The sequence below is a fragment of the Hypanus sabinus genome, chromosome 12 (assembly GCF_030144855.1).
Source record: "Hypanus sabinus isolate sHypSab1 chromosome 12, sHypSab1.hap1, whole genome shotgun sequence".
Lineage (NCBI taxonomy): Eukaryota > Metazoa > Chordata > Chondrichthyes > Myliobatiformes > Dasyatidae > Hypanus > Hypanus sabinus.
Window position 1 is genome coordinate 46,804,766 of NC_082717.1, and position 20,715 is coordinate 46,825,480.

Consider the following 20,715-nt stretch of genomic DNA (forward strand, 5'->3'; position numbering starts at 1 on the left):
CCTGCAACATCGACAGTGCTTCTCCTTATAGATGCTGCCTGGCCTGCTGTGTTCCACCATACGCTGGCAGAACTCAGCAAGCCAGACAGCATCTATGGGAGGAGGTAGTGACGACATAAGAGGCTACACATAGTATTGGACAACTCAATGTTGATGCCGTTGGGAAGTTATGATAGAAAGAAAGAAGAATGTTGGACTTCGTTGTTTTAAAAGAAAAGTGAACAAATTGAGGCACGTAATACATATGCCACAATATTGGTAATTGCAGTGTTCCTTTTCATGTCCACTCTCTTCTCTAAGGAAGGCAAAGACAATGTTAGCATTCATTCCCAGAGGACTAGAATATCAAAGCAGGGATGTAATGCTGAGGCTTTATAAGGCACTGGTCAGATTACATTTCGAGACTCCAGATTGTTTAATACCAGTTCCTGTACACAAGTGTAAAGAAGAATGAAATAATTGTTCCTCCAGATTTAAATGCAACACAAAATAAACATAGAAGATAAGGAACAGAATGATATTTTAAAAAAGCACAATGAATATAAATACATAAGGCAACTTATATACATGAGGTCCTCTTTTGGTCAGGGTTGACCATGAATGTTGTGTCCCAGTGGTCTACGTGATACACAAGCCAGGACAGTACAATATGGAGAGCAAGCTGTTGCTCATTTAGCAAGCTCCCCGTCTCCATGTATCTGACGAATCCAAATGAACAGCAGGGGCCGATACATTTTGGCACTAGTGGTGCCTTGGGAGATGCCAATCAGCACTGAACTCCACGTAGGACTGCCTCAGGGACTCCAGGTTCAGATTTTATCTCTGTGTTTACTCCCAAAGCATTCTCCTTGAGTGGGTCTAACTCAGGGGTCAGCAACCTTTACCACTGAAAGAGCCACTTGGACCCGTTTCCCACAGAAAAGAAAACACTGGGAGCCGCAAAACCCGTTTGACATTTAAAATGAAATAACACTGCATACAACGTTTTTTTTGCCTTTATGCTATGTATAAACAAACTATAATGTGTTGCATTTATGAAATTGATGAACTCCTGCAGAGAAAACGAAATTACATTTCTGCATGCAACAAAAACATTTTGAACTCCGAAAAAAAGACGTTGGGTTGAAAGTTACTTTTAAGTAAAATATTCAATGTCTATTTGAGTCCTTCTTGTATTTATGAAAAACGCCGAACTTAAATTTTCCGCCAGCAGCAAACCAAAAATAACGTCAGCCAGCTGTCATCCTGAAAAATGAAAGGACTATTTCACTGAACAATGAAAAAATATGAATATAAGTAAAATAATAGGCAATTAAAATATTTATCATACTTGGTTAATGGGATTTCTGCTCCTGGACCTCAGCGCACAGCGTCTGCACATCAGGGCTGTATGATGTCACCTTCATCTTTACACAGGATCGCAAGCTGTCATCTGTGAGGTTTTCAATATCACTCCATTTGTGTTTCTGAGCAAGAACGGCCTTCTGACGGGCAACATCTTCAAGGTCTGCTGTCAAGCGTCTAAACTTGGACACCCATATGTCTTTGTCGGCTATGTCGGCCAGTTCCATCTCAAGATCAGGTTGACTCACACCTGCCAATGCAGTCGTATTCAGTAGGGAAGGATCGATGCTTAAGGGAGTGACCAGGAAGGATAATGTGTTTTTTTCCTCTCTGAACTCACAGAAGCGTTTCCCAAACGATGTTTGCATTGCGATGATTGCAGAATGTAAATACTCCGAAATTATCATGTCGTGACCTTGTTTGAACTCTCTCAAATTGGGGAAGTGAGACAAAGTGCCTTTCTGTAAATCTCTGGCAAGCACTGTCAACTTGCGCTCGAATGCCAAAACATCCTCCAACATGTGCAGGGCTGTACGTCCTTTCCCCTGAAGAGCTGTGTTCAGCGTGTTCAGGTGCGCTGTCATGTCTACCATGAAGTGTAGCTTTTCCAGCCACTCTGGCTGTTCCAGCTCAGGAAAGGTGAGCCCTTTGCTGCCCAGGAAAGTTTTCACTTCTTCCAGACGCGCGACAAAGCGTTTCAGCACCTTCCGTCTGGACAGCCAGCGATAAAAACACGTTGTAGCGGTGTCAGTAAACTGCAGTCAAAGATAGCTTTATTCGAACTAAACAGCCTTGCTTTTAAGCCTCCCTCAACCCAGCCCCCATGGACGCAGATGCTGCAAAAGACGCGTACTCACAAACCCCCGTAGGCTATCTCCCTTAGCCGGAATGCTGGCTAATTGTGAGCCGTTTCGGATGTGGCAGGAAATGTGTCGCTACACTTAGGTTGTACAAGATCACCATAATTACATTTCAAAAGCTAACAAACTAACATAAAATACATTTTAATTAAATACTGACCAATTATTTCCCAAAGCCACAGGGAGCCGCAGCACAGAGGTGAAAGAGCCACAAATGGCTCGGGAGCCGCAGGTTGCCGACCCCCGGTCTAACTGAAAGGTGGTGGAGGGTTGAGATCAGAATTTTCCTTCTTCGAGATGAGCTGCCAAACACAGCTGATGAGACCAATGTCTGAAGAGACTGGTTTTAAGGTGCTAGTGACCCGCCTATACCCCTTCTCCTGTCAGTAGAAATGATTCCACCAGACTTAGTAGCTAAGCCACACGTAAAGGCCAGGAGCTGGACTTGGCGGTCAGAGGGTATTTGAGACACAAGCTACTGGGATCATTTAATCAGCAGTGGGAGCTTATCCCCACTACCACCTTGGCTAAGACAACCTGAAGGAACCACTTATATACGCAGATTGACTGTATGTTCATGAATGACACTAGGCTGTGCATAAGGTGATTGACATGAAATAATGAAGTTGTGGTGGAGGTGTTCTTCAGCCTTACTGTTTGGGGAAAGTAATTGCTTTCGAGTCTGCTGCTCCTGGTGTGGATGCTATGTGGCCTCCTCCCTGATGGGAGAGAGACCAACAGTCCATATGCAGAATGGGTGGATCCTTCATGATGTCACTGACCCTCTTCCGGCACCTTTCTGTATATATGTCCCGGATGTCAGGTAGGCTGGTGCCAGTGATGTGTTGGGCAGCTTGAACGACCCGTTGTCGAGCCTCCTGTCTGCTGCAGTGCAGTTTCTGTACCAAGCAGTGATGCAGCTTGTCAGGATGCTCTCTTCTGTGCATCTGTAGAATGACTTGAGTATGGATGTACAAAGTCCAGCTTTCTTCAGCCCCCTTGGAAAGAAGAGGCATTGGTGAACTTTCTTGACTGTGAGGATATGTTGTGGGACCATGAGAAGTTGTGTGTGATGTGCATTCCCAAGAGTTTGAAACGGTGAGCAATTTCTACAGTTGTGCGCCAATGTAAAGAGGGCTGTGACTGGTGAGCGTTCTCCTGAAGTCGATAACCATCTGCTTTGTCTTGTTGGCATTAAGGAAGAGGTTATTCACCTGGCACCAGGCTTCGAACCCTTCCACCTCCTCTTGGTAGACCGTCTCATTGTTGTTGGTGATGAGCCCCACCACTGTTGTGTCTTTGGCGAACTTGACCACATGATTGCTCAGATGTTTGGCCAAGCAGTCATGGGTGAGCAGCGTGTACAGTAATGGTTTCAGCGCACATATTGAGGGTGCTGATGAGAGAGGAGGAATTGTGCATGCTATCCGAGGTCTGTTTGTTAGGAAGTCCAACACCTGGTTGCCCAGTGGTGTACTCATACCAAGGAGCAGCGGTTTGTTCACCAAGGACCGTGGACAATAAACAAGAGAATTTCTGCAGATAGTGGAAATCAAAGTAATACACACAAAGTGCCAGAGGAACTCAGCAGATCAGGCTGCAACTATGGAAATGAGTAAACACTCAACGTTTTGGCTGAAACTTCATCTGTTCTGATGAAGGGTCTCGGCCCAAAGTGCAGATTTTTTACTCTTTTCCAAAGTTGCTGCTTGGCCACCCGAGTTCCTCCAGCATTTTGTCCGTGAACAATAATATTGAATGCCAGACTGAAATCCAGGAACAGCGTTCTGACACAAGTGTCCTTGTTTCCTAGGTGTGTCAGGGCCAGGAGCATTTATAGTGCGGTTCTGTCGGTAAGCACATTGGTGAGCGCCCAATGAGTCAGGAATGAATTTTTTGCTATGTGCTATTATCACTTCATGATGACTAGCATCAGTGTCACTGGGCAATCCTTTCGTTCTGAATGTGTAGAGTTCTTTGGTACAGTGATGAAGGTGGCTGATTTGAAGCATGTAGAGACAGCAGACTTCAAAGTACATCAAAGTATGTATACTATATATAATCTTGAGATTTGTCTCCTTACAGGCAGCCAAAGAAACCCAACATTATCCTACAAAAAAGACTATCAAATACCCAATGTGCAAAAAAAGGAAAACCATGCAAATAAAAGTAAGCATATAAATTCAGAACTGAAATTCACTAAAGTGAGGCCACAGCCACAGTCAGTCATTACTGCAGCCATTCCAGGAGACCACAGTCGGTCAGCGTGTACTGCAGCCCTGCCAAGAGGCCACAGCCACAGCACATTCAGATAGAGATGTAACATAAAGATTTTTACTCCTCATGTATGTGAGTTTTGTAAGACATAACATCAATCCAAATTCAGACTTCGGCTTGTTTCTTGATCTTGGGCCTAGGCCCCACTGCCTTGGCCCTGCCTTACCTGGATTTACTGCTTTGAATTGGCTCCTAGCCCACTTCAGCAATGGCCAAACATTGACTCATTCCCCACTCTCGGGTCTGGTGCCTGCCCCCCTCATTTCGGCCGAAACACACCATCACACCTGCATCTTCGAGACTTCAGATCACGCTGCAAAAATGCCAGGCTGTAAAGGCTTCAAAAACTCAACTTCAGAAGAGAAGTTACAGGCCATTGACTGCAGTAATCATCTTGGGCATCAGCCTAAGATGAGAATTCTCCTGGTTGCTCCAATAGCTGTTCTGTCATTGAACTTGAAGGCAGCATCCCGGGCTTTTAGTAAGGAGCACACCTCTGCATTCAAACCAGGGCTTCTTGTTGGGCTGTGAGGTATCCATTCTTGAGATATCAACATTATCTACATACTTACAGATGTAGCCAATGACAAATGAGGCATATTCCTCAAGGTCTCTGTCTGTTCCGTTTGTGGTGGCCTCCTTGAACATCTACAAGTTAGTCCATTCAAAAGAGTCCTGAAGCATAGAGATTGCTTGATTGGGCCATATAGTGATGGTCTTCTTGACTAGTTTCTCCATTTTCAGCAGTAGTCGGCATTCTTGTATCAACATTATGGAGATGTGGTCAATGAGGCCAAAATGAAGGTGTGGAATGGCTTTGTAAGTACCACATCTGTTTGGATAAACATGGTGTATTGTAAGCAATTTTGGGCCCTTTATCAAAGAAAGGATATGTTGGTCATGGAGAGAGTCCAGAGGAGGTTCACAGGAATAAGCCTGGGAATGAAAGTGTTAATGTATGAGCAGCGTTTGATGGCTCTGGGCCTGTACTCACTGGAGTTTCGAAGAATGAGTGGGGATCTTATTGAAAATTATTGAATACTTAAAGGTCTAGATAGAATGAACATGGTAGAGATGCCTCCTCTAATTGGGGAATCTAGGACCAGAGAGCACAGCCTCAGAATAGAAGGATGTCCCTTTAGAACAGAGATGAGGGGGAATTTCTTTAACCATAGCATGGTGAATCTGATGAATTTATTGCTACAGACAGCTGTGGAGGCCAAGTCACTGAGTATGTTTAAAGTAGAGGCTGATAGGTTCTTGATTAGTCAGGATACAAATTAGCCGTAATGGAATGGCAGAGCTGACTCAATGAGCAGAATGGCCTAATTCTTCTCTTGCGTCTTATGGTCTTCTCCTATTGATGAAATTCCATCAAGTGTTAGTACTTCCAGTAACTTAAGAATAATAGGGACTTAATAATAATAATAATACAGTGTGCTGGGAAGGAAGTCTGCTGAAACTAGTACATCACATACTTGTTTTCAAGCAACCATAATGTTTCAGTATCAGAAGAATCTCTAAAAAACAAATTCTAAAACCAATGGCGGCTCCCCATGAGCAGGTTCGTGCCTGAATGCAATGTGTATCTTGTGGACTCATTCAAAATTGGCTTCCTGAGTTGAAATGTGTCTTCTTGTTCGGAAGATCAGGAAACTGCATTCATCCTCGAAGGGCTGGAAGGGCCTATTCCATGCTGTATCTCAACAAAAAAAGTAAACAATATAAATATTTGTGTATGTTCCTGGAGATCATAGAACAGAACACGTACAAGCAAACATCAGAAGGAATTCAGTATAACTTTCCAATCCTCCTGCAGCTGTAATGAGCATGGATTCAATAATTCATTTTAATGTACATGTCCTTCAGCTGTATTGCAGCACAAAAAATAACTGCTAATACACAAATTGTTGCACTATTAATGAACATAAGAAATAAAAGCAAAAAATAGATCATTCAGTCCCCTGTATTCGTGAAAACTATGGGAATATTTTTAAACTCAGTGCTGCTTTTACCCACTGGCCACATCTCTTGATTCCTTCAATATCTAAAAACGTAACAGCATATGCAGTCAGGCCTAGTGAGACTAAGTCTAGGTAGACTATTCTTGAGGTATTTATGATTTCTCAGTTGTCTCTGATTACCATCAAACTATACTTCACATTGTTAAAAAAAAACTTTTAACTTACTGCTTCTAGCTCCATTTTAGAATGAGCCACTTACCTGAAGAGGAAGAACTATAGGACTTTGGGGAAAAGACAGGAATTCAAATTAGTTGATCAGCATCGTCATAGATTTGACATGAGCATCTTGGGCCACAGACTTAACCTTCCTGCCCAATCTCCCCCTTGTATTCCTGGAATCAATCTCCTCCCACCACACATTCCTGAATCAGTGCTGTTAAGGGTCCTGCAATTAACTGTATAGTTTCTCCTTACAGTTGACCTCCCAAAGTGGAACACCTCATGCTTGCAAACATTTTTTTTGCTTTACTTCTGCAAAAGCAATGCTTGCCCTCATCATTCTAAAATTATGACTTAAGAAAAGAAGGAAAATTGTAGCATTAGATTCTACTTATAATTATACAGAACTAAAACCTTAATTTACAAAATATGTAATCTGAGCAATCATATCTGTAATTAAATTCAATGACTCACCATACGTCTGTATTTAAATATTTGTTGTCAGTATATTTTATTTAATTCTGTAAGAATATAAAAAGTGCGATTCTCTCTATAGATGCTCTGAAGATAAAAGTTTTGATAGCTAGGTAACTGGCCTAGAAGTTTTTTCTGTAACATACAAAAAATATTGCTAATAAATATTTCTGTTGCATGTGAGTGGGAGGAAAATTCTTTTGAGGGCCATTACACTTTCTCTATTCAAACGTGTCTAATTCTGCTTTCGTTTTACTTCATAATAGTGTCTCTCTAAGAGACCATGTAAGAACAATGGAAAAGTCAAACATAATTCATTGTGATTCATTGTGATGTTACTGTGAATGGTGAATTAATGATCTTTGTTAAATATTTTTATTAGTGTGTGGAAAAGTTAAGTGGGCCTGATAGATGATGAAAGATTCCAATAAGGTCAATGAATGATTCATTAGTTTGAACTTCATTTATGCTTAATGTGGCAATGGTTAGAATTGACTGGATACCTCCTAAGGACAAAATATTGGTGCAGACCAGAGAGCTAAAAACTATGTTTATCAAATGTCACATTCTACTATAGAACCTCGTTTCCTTTATTTTGATTATTTGAATGCATTTTCTTTTTCTACAATGACCTAGTTACTTTATTGAAGCCTGTACCACGACGACAGTTTATATCCTTATCATCCAACTGAGGAAAATTGTATTTCCCTTTGCATAATTTTCCAGAAGCTGCATTCAGCTCCTGACAAAGCAGTATCATTTCCTTTTTCTCTCCTGAGGCTACAGTCGCTATAACTTGAAGCCAAAGCACATGAACAAGCAGCTGTTGGTTCCAAAGACACTAACAGCTATCATTGGAAATGCATTTCTAAAGTAAAAATTCTGGATAAATTTGGAATGTAGGTAGGTTAGAAAACAAAATAAGGAAATAAAGATGTGAAACCTATTTGAGCCGAGCCTAGTTGATTATTACATACATAGAACCTTGTTCAGAATTTCACTAAAACAGACCCTTTGCAGTCCTTTAGTTCTGATTGGCTCAAGTGTCTTATGGAGCGTTAATTTACTGAGACCTAGTCACAGGAGTAATTGTAATTTTAAATATTCATGCACGTAAAGTAGCTGTCCACTAGCCAAATTAGCCATGGACATCATGTGAAGAAACTGCACTATTACCAAGTTACCACATTATAAGTCATATGCCTAGGAACGTGAATTCCAAACAACATACTACTGAATTACTGAATAAGCACTTGGGCCAATAGTGAGAGTTTGGATAGAAGTACTGAAGTGGGGGCTCTGTGGTTTCTATTGGATTCTCAATGTAGAGCTCACAGCTGCTGTTTCATCACTGCCCTGACCACTGATATGCGAGTCTAAGCTTAAAGAGCTCTCCCATTTAAAGCCACAGTACAGCTGCCACGGGGTGAAAGATGATAAGAAAGAACAAACGTAACACTTTCCAGTGACGTGTTCTAACACTCCCTTACTCCAACATTGAAATGATCCAGTTGATTTCCAATAATGAGGGGCCATTATCAGGATAAAACACACCCATGCTGAGAATCAATTAATCACAAAGACAAAGAAAATACCTCTACCAAAAACAGTCCAAAGTATCAAACGTTATTTTTATCATTTGGCCATCAGACGAAAGAGACCTTCATCTCTTCAGTTTATGAATTCACATCTAGATTTAGTCTTTCATTCGTCTTATTTCTCCCAGATTCAACATCGACCTTGTTTTGCATTGCTACAGGGTCAATAGCAATGTTGTAACATGCTACTTGAATTCATATATTCAGAATACTGTATAATATTTCTCTTGAGCTCTCTTCTTTAAATAAACATTAATATTCCTTTAAATTCTTCCCATGTTCTTTAAGCATGGTAATTATTAGGCTTTTGCTTTGTTCTCTGACTTGAATGCCTCATCTCCCCTGTATAGATATTAATGCTCACACATAAAAACTGGGCACATACACGAGAGCCACAGGGCATGTGTGCTTACTCAATTGTGCACACACACGTATGCTTATTGGCTCGTGGTGAATGCAGTCCATCACAGGCAAAGGCCTCCCTCCCCACCACAGAGCACATCTACATGGAGCGCAGTCGCAGAAAAGCAACCTCCATTATCAAGGACCCCCACCACCCAGGACATGATCTCTTCTTGTAGCTGACATCAGGAAAGTGGTACAGGAGTCTCAGGACTCACAGCACCAGGTTCAGGAACAGTTATTACCCCTCAACCATTAGGCTCTTGAACTAAAGGGGGTAACTTCACTCAGAACTTCAGTGAACTGTACCCATAACTTATGGACTCACTTTCAAGTATTCTTCAACTCACGTTCTTGATATTTATTGCTTATTTAATTATTCATTGTTATTATTCTTTCTCTTCTTTCTTTTCATTTTTGCACATGGGTTGTCTGTTCGTCCTGCTGGGCGTGGTCTTTCATTGATTCTATTGTGTTTCCTGTATGTATTATGAATGCCATGCTCAGGGTTGTATACGGTGATATATACACACTTTGATAATAAATTTATTTTGAACTTTCTTTTCAACTCTGGTTCTAACTTCTAGATTCACAGCTCCCGAGTCAGCTTGCAATACAGGTGGTGTTCCAGATCCTAGGGTCTGTGCATGGTACCAGTCCCTGGCTCTGGCCAGAAATCTACTCAGATTTCTGAGTAACCGACGTCAGAATCTTCTGTTGGGCCAACATCACTAGTATTACTAGAAGTGGCAATGCCCTGTATTCATGCAAAGAGCACAGATCCTGGTGTCTTTTGCCCTAGTGAATACAAAAACATTTTCAAAAGTTGAAAAAGTATTCAATGTGTCAGTAAATTGCATGACTTAAATCGTAGTCCCATTAATTCAGCCTGGCCTCTGAGAAGATGGTGATGCTGAAGTACGTGGATAAATTGAACAGGGTTCCACCTGAGGAAGTGCATTATTGTTCATTGATGCTTGACCCAAGCTGGTTAAAGTAAAATGAAACTGTTCCAGGTTTTGAGGTTGGTTTCCACTTTACAATCTACTGTACTTAAACCAAATGCATTTGAAATGAATTCTTGTGTTCTCCTGGCAGGGCTGAATATCTCAGTGTTAGAGTACCTTTGTAACCAGTAGGGTCAAAATTCTTAATTAAAACAGAAACACACAACTAGTTCGACTGCATCTGTGGAAAAGAGAGCATAGTACTTTTCACTCCAAAATATAACCTTATTAAAACTGGAAATGTTAGAAAATAAATTTGTTTTAAGCTGTAGATTCGATAGGGAAAGGATGGACAGGGCAAAGAGAATGTCTTTGATTGGATGAGCCCAGGGTTGCCATGACAAGGGGATATTTGCAAAGCTGTCTAGTTCATAGGTAATTGACGGCAATTAAAAAGAGAGAAAGGACGTAAACACTGAAAGGCATCTCAAAGAATTCAAATGCACAGGACTGCAAGAAGCTGCAGAAGGTAGTGGACTCAGCCCAGTAGATCACAGGCATATCCCTTCGCACCACTGGTAGAGCTGCTGTAACGACACTGATCAAAGATCCCCACCATCTGGGCCATGTCATCTTTTTGGAGCTACCACTGGGCAGGAAGCCCAGAAGCCGGAAGTCCCACCTCACTGGGTTCAAGAACAGCTGTTTCCCTTCGACTGTTTGGTTCCCAACCTAACTGCCAAAATCCTAATCACCACAGTTTAGCAACACTATGAACATTTTAACAACTTCCTATTGAAATTTAATTTGTTGATATCGGCTTTTGGACTTTAGCAAGGCCTGCAATAAGGTGGCTACTTTCCGTTCCCATTCCGATGCGTCGATCCATGGCATCCTCCACTGCCAAAATGAGGCTACGAGGAGCAACACCTCATATTCCACCTGAGTGGACTCCAGCCTGACAGCGTGCACATCAATTTTCCTAACTTCCCCCTTCTCTCCTTTTCCATTCCACATTCAGGCTCCCTTCTTCTCCTCACCTACCTATCACCTCCCTCCAGTGATCCTCTCCTTCCCTCTCCCCCATGGTCCACTCGCTTCTCCTGTCAGAAGCTTCTTTAGCCTTTTAACTTTCTCACCTATCACCTCCCAGCTTCTCACTTCAATGTTCCCTCCCCCATCCACCTTTCCTCTCACCTGGCTTCACCTACCACCTGCCAGCTTGCTGTATACTTTTTCTGAGGGGAAAGAATAAAGAGGGCTAATAACTAGTAAGTAGGGATATGGAATGTGCTAATGTGGTAACAGGGAACTGCAAACCAAAGTAGAGACATGGAATGCGGCAGTGAGGATACCTACGTTTTAGGTACCACTAATTTTGCTATAGCGTGCACCCATTGTTGCAATAGAAATCTGGATTTACTCTTAGATCTGTAGGATCATTTTATTCTGTAATCAGGACCTGGCTGTTCCTTAATTAAGTCCTCCTGTCACCACCATTCTGTTATTAAAACGTAGTTCTACTGTTAATCTTGTCAGCTGATAATGTAAAAGCTGTACCAAATTCATGCTCAGGTAGATTAGTTCTAGCTGGACTCCTGGTACACCCCAGTAAATCACCTGGTATTTCAAACACCAATTCCATGTGATCATTTAGTTTGCTCCTACACCCTCCCGCCATCTTATTCTGGCTGTTTCACTCCTCCTTTTCCAGTCCTGAGGAAAGGTCTCTGTCTGAAACGTACACTCCTTATTCTCCTCCATAGAGGCTGCCTAGCCTGCTGAATTCCTCCTGCATTGTGTGCGTGTGTGTGTATCAGGAATAATTAGGTGTGCTGGAGTATTAAATCAGCTTCACTCTCTCCACAAACACTGCAAGACCTGATGGACATTTTCAACATTCTCCTTTTGACCTCAGTTCTCTGCAGCTGCTTGAGTTGCGTTTCAAAGTTTTAAAGTTTTCCTCAATGCCTTTATTAAATTCCAACAAAACTAACATTTTGACACAGCAACCTTGAGTTCACCCTGCATTTTGTTTTTATTTCCAATTTCCAGCATCTACTGGGTTTTTTCCCCTGAATTGTGCATCTGAGATGCAGCATTAATAAGTTTAAAATGTTCAGGCAATTTACTGCATACTTAAATGTAGCTTTGAATTCTTGTAAAAAAGAAAGCAACAACATAGATCAATAGTTCTGGAAAAGGAGGAGAATCCAGGGCATTGCTACGACTGGAAGCAAATGTACAGGGGATGTGTGACAATGGGACTTTTCATGACTACAAGTTCTGTCAGGCAGAAGTTGATTGGATTGCCAAGAGGGCATGGGGGGAAAAATGCAAGTATCTGTCTGGATATCACCACATAATGGGCAGTTTCAATGCCATTTGTCCTTAATGTCAATAGAAAGGAAATTTGATTGGACTTATGAATGGGGCAAGGGATCCACCAGGGCCCATTTTACATCCTGCCAGCCTGTGAGCTCCCACCTAACAAGACCTACACTATTTTATCCACTCATAAAAATCAGACACCGGACACCAGCTCTTGAATGTTGATGAATCTGACTGGACAAAAGCCAAAATACAGGAAGGAGATAGAGAACATAGCAGCACAGTGTCATGACAATGACCTTTCCCTCAGTGACAGCAAAATAAAAAGAGCGGGTCATTAACTTCAGGAAGTGGGGGAGCTGTGCACCTGCTCCCGTCTACTTGGGCTCCACAGCAGTATAGTGGTTAGCGCCGGAGAAGTCAGAGCTCAGAGTTCAATCCCAATGACCTCTGTAAGGAGCTTGCACGTCCGTGGAATTAGTGTGTTTCCTCTGGGTGCTCTAGTTTCATTCCACTGTCCAATAATGTACTCTCATAATGTAAAGGGTAGAACAGCCAAGCTCAACTACAATTCCTACCATTCTGTTATAAGACTAATGAACAGTTCCCTAGTGTAAGATGATCTCTTCACTGCACAATCTATGATATAGTCTACCTGCACTGCACTTTCTTTGTAACTATTGCACTTCATTCTGCATTCAGTTATTGTTTTAACTAGTACTTCCTCAATACACTGTGTAATAATTTTATCTGTATGAACAAGCTTTACACTGGACCTTGGACCTGTAACAATAAGAAAACAATTCCAATAGTAAACAAATTCTAATTTTAATCCATTCCAGCCCAAGGACTGAATTCTATTACAAGGTAAGCACCACAGTATTCTACCACTCAAATAACTGTTTAGCCGTAGCTGTTAAACAACATCGCAACATTGTGAAAAATAAAAGACCAAGAAAGAGAAAAATAATAGTGAAGGCATTTAAGATAAAAATTCTAATATGCTCCCACTCAAAATAGATCTGGAAATGCTAATGAAACTCAGGAGGTCAGGCAGCAGCTGCAGAGAGAGGAAGTGCTCTCTTCAAAATCAATCACTGACATGAAACCTTACCTTTGCTTCTCTCTCCACTGACGCTGAATATTTCCATATCTTTTCTTGTCTTTTCCTTGATAGAAGATGAAAAACATCAAACCTATTATACTATGAAATATATTAGTGTGCAAAGTACCTTTTGTTAGATCATAGAAGAAGCAGGAACCAGCCTTTGGCCCACAATATTGTGCCAAACTAAACAAATGCTGAACTGAAGAATAAAAACACTAACAATTTAAACCTGAAATTTAAGTCAACCAAGGTAACTTTAACCTTGACCCTTGGAGTATCATCATCAAGAAATATCTTCCCCCTTAAAAGAAATCTGTTATTAAATAAATTCCAAATATCGCTAGATTTGAAAAGGATTTAAACTTTATTAAAACATTTCATGCAGAGTGTAAAATATACACTTTCTCCATTCCATAGAACATGCAAGCTAAGTTTTAAATGACATCCATCATTTTATTCATTAAAAAGTGTTCACAATAAATAGAAATGTTTTAACCAAGTTTCACTAAAAATTATTTTGATAAAAATCCACTTGTTTCACAAGATATTTCAAGATATATAACAAAAGAATACTCAAAAAATTTTAATTCAATTCAGTTTAAATTAGGATTTCTTCTAATTTTTAACCTCAGTCTCAGTTCACTGATTCCAAATATTTCACAGATAATGCTCTCTGTTTCAGTCTAGTATTTGATCAGTGTAGAGCAGCATCCATTTAAAAAATCAATACTGATGTTGTAAAAGGTCAATAAGTTGGAAAACATTAATTCAAAAGTTAAAAATCAAAGTTCCTTGTCCTTGAGGATTAAGATTTCTTTTATAAAACAGTTTTCTTATCCAAAAGCTGAAGTGCATTTTCTTAATCCATTCTCAGTGTGAGGGTGTTAGTGGCAAACTCAGCAATTACAATCCATGCTTGGGAGATGACATCGTGATTTCTTCTCAAACAGCTCCAGTCCCTATTTTAATTTAACTGAGTAGCTCACTACAGGAGCTTAGATGGCAATTAAAAGTTACACAATTAGTAATGGACTAGAGTTACATAGACTGAACAAGGACAACAGGTTTCCTTCCAATTCACACAAGCAAACCAGTGTAATTTTTTTTGACAATCAGTAGACTTTGTGATTACAATTGTCCTTAAACCCAATGTTAGTTACTTTTTTTAAAAAAGCATCTGAAAATTAAAAGTTGAATTCAAGTTCTAAAACTGCACAGTAACTACATTTTCTAAAAAAAACTAATTCACTAATGTAACACAGCATACCACATCTAGAAATACATAAAGTTTCATTTCCATTTGGCCACCCTACAACTTTAATGAGGGACTTTTTGTACCTTGTATTTGAAGGACACCTTTGAGGGGAAGACATGCAATGAACAAGACAGCTGCAGTTTCAAGTTGGGCTCCAGTTATTGGTACATGCATGTTATAGTGAACACAAGGACCTCGATTAACTGTACAGCTTCCAAATGCCACATCACATAGAGTGGGTTACTAGGCATAACATACTGTCCACTCACTTTTACAAACTGAGCCAATCTTGGCACATCTTGCATTATAGAATGTTCTTTCATAAATGAAAAATAAACACACACCCTATTTCCATGCTGCTTGTGAGAACACACAGCTCCTTAAGGCAGCATAACATAGAAGGTTCTTTGTATCCTTTACCCGCTAGATTTCTCCCAGGATTCACAATTTTGGAAGAAGTTACTGAACAAAAATACCTCAGGACTCTTCAACTGGGAAAGTCAAGGAACATTTTGCAAAAAAAATGGTTGGAAAGAATTCCCTGCCGAACCTCCCTCTTTACTTTTATTGCTCAGTTCGCTTGTCTTCCTTTAACCTCAAACAACAGGAAGTGAAAGAAGTGCTTTTGATAGTCTGCAAAATTTACTCAAAAATCAAATGAACATAATGTAGGCAATGATACAAGAGGAAGAATACTAACTGCGTCCAGCCCCCAGTTCCTGATGGAATCGGCTCTGATTCAACCCTCCCACTACCTCCCTTGAATCCCCATATGCCTGGAAGTGACCACTCTCAGTAGGAATATTTTCTATGAACTTTACAATCAAAGAGCATGATAGCTAACTATTCCTTTGATTCTACAATCCACTTTAATCAACAATTTAGAATTACAGAGGATAATGCACAAAGAATCACTGACTATAGCTATGCTAAACTGGTTTCTGCAATTAGAGACTTGGGAACATTCTATTAATACTGACTTTAGTACTCATTCATCTAAAGGAGCTCTTCATTAAAAATATCATTCAGATTTACAATGTGATTGGTTTTGCAAACCAGTTATTTGCCTTCAATAGCAGAATGGAAGTTGAGAACTTGCTGTTAAATTAAGTAACTTGATGAGACAGCAAAAAGGCGTGCTCCATATTTTGAATTAAAATAACTCACAGGAATGCAGATATTTGCCTTAACCAAGTTAACAGGCGTGCAATAATTTGGACGATACAGAAAAATATATAGAACATATATTAATGTTAGTCAACAAGACTGAACAGATAGCTAAATTTGCTGTCAGCCTCTTTAAACCCAAATTGATGCCTCTATTCTGTGCATTTGAGGAAGTTATGCCTTTATCTCATTTCCAACATCAAAGAAGTTCCTTCTGAGCATCAGCTCAGAGTAAATGATTCCTTTCCATTGATCACTAACTCTGGCAAGGTTCAGCAAGTCATGATCCTGACACAACCAGTATGATTGTTATTCAGAATTTCAGCCCCAATCTTGTTGGAAGATTTACAGCATTGATTGGTTACACCCATTTGAGTTTCCTGCAATTGTATTTAGATTTATCCTGGGTTTTTAAATTCAAAATAAATTACATAATCAGAAAAATAAAAACTAGGTTTACCTCCGATCCATTTTGCAACTAAGATGGGCAACCCCTAACTAAACAGGAGCACCTCATGATCTTTAGAAAAAGATGTGCCAATAAAATAGTAATCCATTACAAACCCAAAACTTAACTCAAGATGATCCCATTCTTCATGGCCTAACAAGGATAATAATCAGTTTTAAATGGTATATGTGACAACTTACTAACTGCTGTCCCATGTTTTTACCTATGCCTACTTCTATCTTGGTCACCAGGCCTCTCAAATCCACACTGTGGTACGCAAGAGAGAAATTAATTACAAAATGTTCTCACTGATAATTTCATAATAAATCAAACTGAGTGGAGCCAAAGCTCATTCAAATTGCCTCCTGCAATTATGTTGTGAGATGAACACATACCTGAAGTAGTCATTCTTCTTTTGAACACATGGTTACGAGAAAGGCCGAATTCTGGGATATCACAGCTAAGCTTTATCTGCCCAGCTGTTTTTTTTAAACTTCTATAATCCAAGGATATTGAGTGCAACTGTGCCCATGCTTTAGACCTCACTGAGATCAGGAAACCTACTAAAGATCAAGAAGTCACTTTGCTGATTAGTATTGTATATTTAGCCACAGAAAATGACATAAAAACTGCCTTCCACTTACCCTATGTTATATTAAAAATTCTTTCCAAAATACTTTAAATTATTAAGAACATTTGTTTCAAAGCTTAGTTATTCATTTTCATTGGCAATTTCTAGCATTGGAAAGGAAACTCTCCCCCCCTTCCCAAACAGGTCTCTATTGCTTTATTTCACTTTATATTACAATTTATAGACCCCAAAGTACCAGCCACTACTTTAGCATTGAGGAAGCATGAGTTCCAGTCAAGTTTCAGCCATGGGATTCACACTGTAGTGCCTCCCAGTAGCTCAGAACCTGTAATATGAATATTACTCACAGTGCTGCATTTGGAGTATAGATCTATGTAGCTTTTTTTATGCACAAAATACACTGGAAAGATAGATTCGTGCACCAATTTTTTGACCTTCTGGATTTCACTGTCCAAACAAAAGTGTACGCCAAACATTGTTAGTAGTTGTCATCCCATAAAACAAGATTTTGGAAAGTAAAGTGCATGGAAGAGCACCATTAAAGATAGTGTAAAGTGAAAAACTCCATGGCTTCTTTAGATCCGGATTTGATACCCAACATCATTCAGTGTGCTGAGTTCCGTTGGCTTCCGTTCTGTTATGGCGGGCCTGAAAGAAGACAAGAACAACACAGGCTAAGAAGTGGGTGTGACTTCAGGATCTATAAACACATAATGCTCGTATCAATCATGCATTGAAAAAGGTGGTAATCATTGTGACCAAGCTCAGAACGAGTCTGGTGATATTGGTGTGAGACCATTGTTCTGCAACAACAATGCAAATTCAGCTGCATAGTGGACTGATCAGTTTTCTGTAATGGGAAGCACCTCAGTTTACCAAAGGCACAGATGGATTCCTGTTCAGAGCTCGTTACTTTCAGTTGAACAAATGACAGTGACTAGGAAGACAAAAAAAAAGACTACTGATGCAGTAACCCAGCACAAAAACTGAACACTGGAAGAACTGAAAGAGCCATGTAGTATCAAAAGGAGGAAGTTGACATTTACTTATTCCTTTTGCCTCCATTGATATTGCTTGACCAAGTTCTGTTTTTGATAGAATCTCATGCAGGACATCACCAGCAAATCACCCAATCTGATAAAGTTAAAAAGCAAAGCTGTGGGACCGTGTTCCAACACAGTGATGTAGGAACTCAGGCAGGACAGTCCCTAGAGTTCATGCATCAGCTGAGTACACAAGAGCAGATTTTAAATCAACCCGTACACAAAATACTTGACAGGCTCAAAATCATCAGCATATACATCTAAAGTGCCCACTACAGAATGGTGATGTGGGCACTGAATTATGGATGCATTTGCTTCAGATTTATTCTAATACAACAGATGATTTTCACTGCAGTATTATGTGGCATCAATGTTCAAAATACTGAATGCATTTGAAACAGAACCTCACAAAAGTGTAACAGTAAACCACATAGTTGGGAACTATGGAAACTTGTGCAATGGGGCTTACAGCCATTGTAACCAGTTGCCAAGCCTTTCAAATAAGGAAGGATCATAGTGGTACAATTTTCTCTATTCAATTTCACACCTTTAGGCTTAGAGGATACAAATATATTGACAGTTTCACATTAGTTAGACATTCAATTTTACTGATAGACAAACTGCGTGGTTTTAGTTAGTTTAAAAGTGTACATAGTCTGTAACTCAATAAGATAGACTTGCTTTAAAATCAATATTTTAATGAGTACAAAATTAAGCCTCATTATCTAATGCCTGTGTTAAAGTTTGAACATAATTTCATTAGCTGTGGGCACATCCTGGGATTATAGCAAACTTTCCCATTTTTTTTCTTACTTCTCTTCTAATATTTGTATATCTGTGCACCAGTATTGCTACTGTGACACTGATCTCATTTAGGATCAATAAAGTATCTATCTGTCTTTGGTTCCTTCATGATTTTCTACTGTCATGCATCAATGGAGCGGTACAGGTAAATTCATGAGTTCTTGATGCCTTTAGAATTTACATGGGTGACACCCGCCAAGTGATTTTTTCCATTAACTTGATTGTACTTTGAATGATACAACTTTTCACTTAGTGCCGTCAACAAATTAAGGCTCATTAAAATAAATAATTACTTAATATCAGAATCAGATTTAATATCACTGGCATATGTTGTTTTGTGACACCAGTGCATTGTAATACACAATACAAACTATAAATTACAATATGTAAATTAAAAAAAATATATAAATAAGTAGTGCAAAAAAGAGAGATAAAAGAACTGAGGTAGTGTTCATGAGTTCATTGTCCATTCAGCAACTTGATGGCAGAGGGGAAGAAGCTATTCACGAAACATGTGTGTGTGTGCGTGCGTGTGTGTCTGTCTGGCTGTCTTCCTTCAGGCCCCTGGATCTCCTCCTTGAGAAGAGGGTATATCCTGGGTGATGGGGTGCTTAATAATAGGTACCACCTTTTGGATGCATCGCCTCTTAAAAGGGTCCTCGATGCTGGGGTGGTGAGTGCCCATGATGGAGCTGGCTGAGTTTTACAACTTTCTGCAGCTTTATCTGACCCTGTACAGTGACCCCCCCCCCCCCCCACCATACCAGATGGTGATGCAACCAATTAGAATGGTCTCCATGGTACATCTGTAGAAGTTTGTGATGGCTGCAACACCACTCAACCAGCTGATCTATCTCACTCCTGTACGCCTCCTCATAACCATCTGAAATTCTGCCAATCATAGTTGTGTCATTGGCAAATTTATAGATGGTGTTTGAGCTGTGCCCAGCCACAGAGAGGTGGATGCAGAGAGCAGAGAGCCCTGGGTTCAGCACACATCCTTGAGGTGTGCCAGTGTTAACTGTCAGCAAGGAGGAGGTGTTCTTTCCAATCTGGGGTCTCCTGATGAAGACGTCAAGGATCCGGTTGTAGAGGGAGGGACAAAGGCCCAGGTTTTGGAGCTTGTTGATTCAAACAGAGGGTATGATGGTGTTGAACACTGAGCTGTAATGAATAACAGCAGCCTGATGTAGATATTACTCTTGTCCAGATGATCCAAAGCCAGTGAGATTGCATCCACTGCAGACATATTGTGGCAAAAGGGAAATTGCAGCAGGTCCAGGTCCTTTCTTAGGCAGGAGTTGACTCTAGCCATGACCAACCTCTCAAGTCACTTCATTGTGGTAGATGTGAGTGCCACTGGACAACAGTCATTCAGGCAGCTCACCCTGCTCTTCTTGGACACCAGTATGTCTGACACCTTTTTGAAACAGGTGGGAACCACCAGTTGCAGCAGTCAGATTCATTATCATCTGCTTAGAGGGCAAGAGTCCGGACAAACATGAATCGTTTTCTCTGGAGAGGCTGAGGGGAGATTATGAGCAAGTGGAAGGGGAGTATCTTTTATCCCAGTGTAGAAATGTCTAATACCATTGAAGCTGAGAGGAAGTAGGCTCAAAGGGAATGTAAGACGTAAGTTTTATTTAAACACAGAGAGAGTGGTGAATGCCTGGAATGTGCTGCCGGGTATGGAGGAAGGCGAAATCAATTAGAGGCTTTTAAGAGATGTCTAGACAGGCACATGAATGTGAAGGAAGATAGAGGGATAAGGACATCATGTAGGTAGAAGGGATTAGTTTTTGGGGGATTTGACTTGCTTTCTGGCTGGTTTGGCACAAAATTGTGGGCCGAAGGGCCTGTGCTGTACTGTTCTATATTCTAT

General features: G+C 40.3%; 2 protein-coding genes across 2 annotated transcripts in view; both read right to left on the reverse strand.

Moving 5' to 3' along the window:
- Positions 1 to 922: 922 nt before the first annotated feature.
- LOC132402480 (general transcription factor II-I repeat domain-containing protein 2-like) lies at positions 923 to 2,451 on the reverse strand. Its single transcript, XM_059985334.1, has 2 exons — positions 1,331 to 2,451; positions 923 to 1,245 (listed from the first exon to the last, which is right to left on the reverse strand). The coding sequence occupies exon 1, from the start codon at positions 1,935 to 1,937 to the stop codon at positions 1,335 to 1,337; it is 603 nt and encodes a 200-aa protein (XP_059841317.1). The 5' UTR covers positions 1,938 to 2,451; the 3' UTR covers positions 923 to 1,245; positions 1,331 to 1,334.
- An 11,458-nt stretch (positions 2,452 to 13,909) lies between these two features.
- The window catches only part of vash2 (vasohibin 2), a 136,559-nt gene continuing 129,753 nt past the window's right edge, over positions 13,910 to 20,715 (reverse strand). Inside the window, exon 7 of the mRNA XM_059985335.1 lies at positions 13,910 to 17,634. Coding sequence (XP_059841318.1) covers positions 17,562 to 17,634 — 73 coding nt within the window. The 3' untranslated portion in view covers positions 13,910 to 17,561. The remainder of the gene's footprint in view (positions 17,635 to 20,715) is intronic.

What these genes read in the sequence shown, in the direction of transcription:
- LOC132402480 (XM_059985334.1), bottom strand. Translation starts at nt 1,937, where the DNA reads ATGGTAGACATGACAGCGCACCTGAACACGCTGAACACAGCTCTTCAG.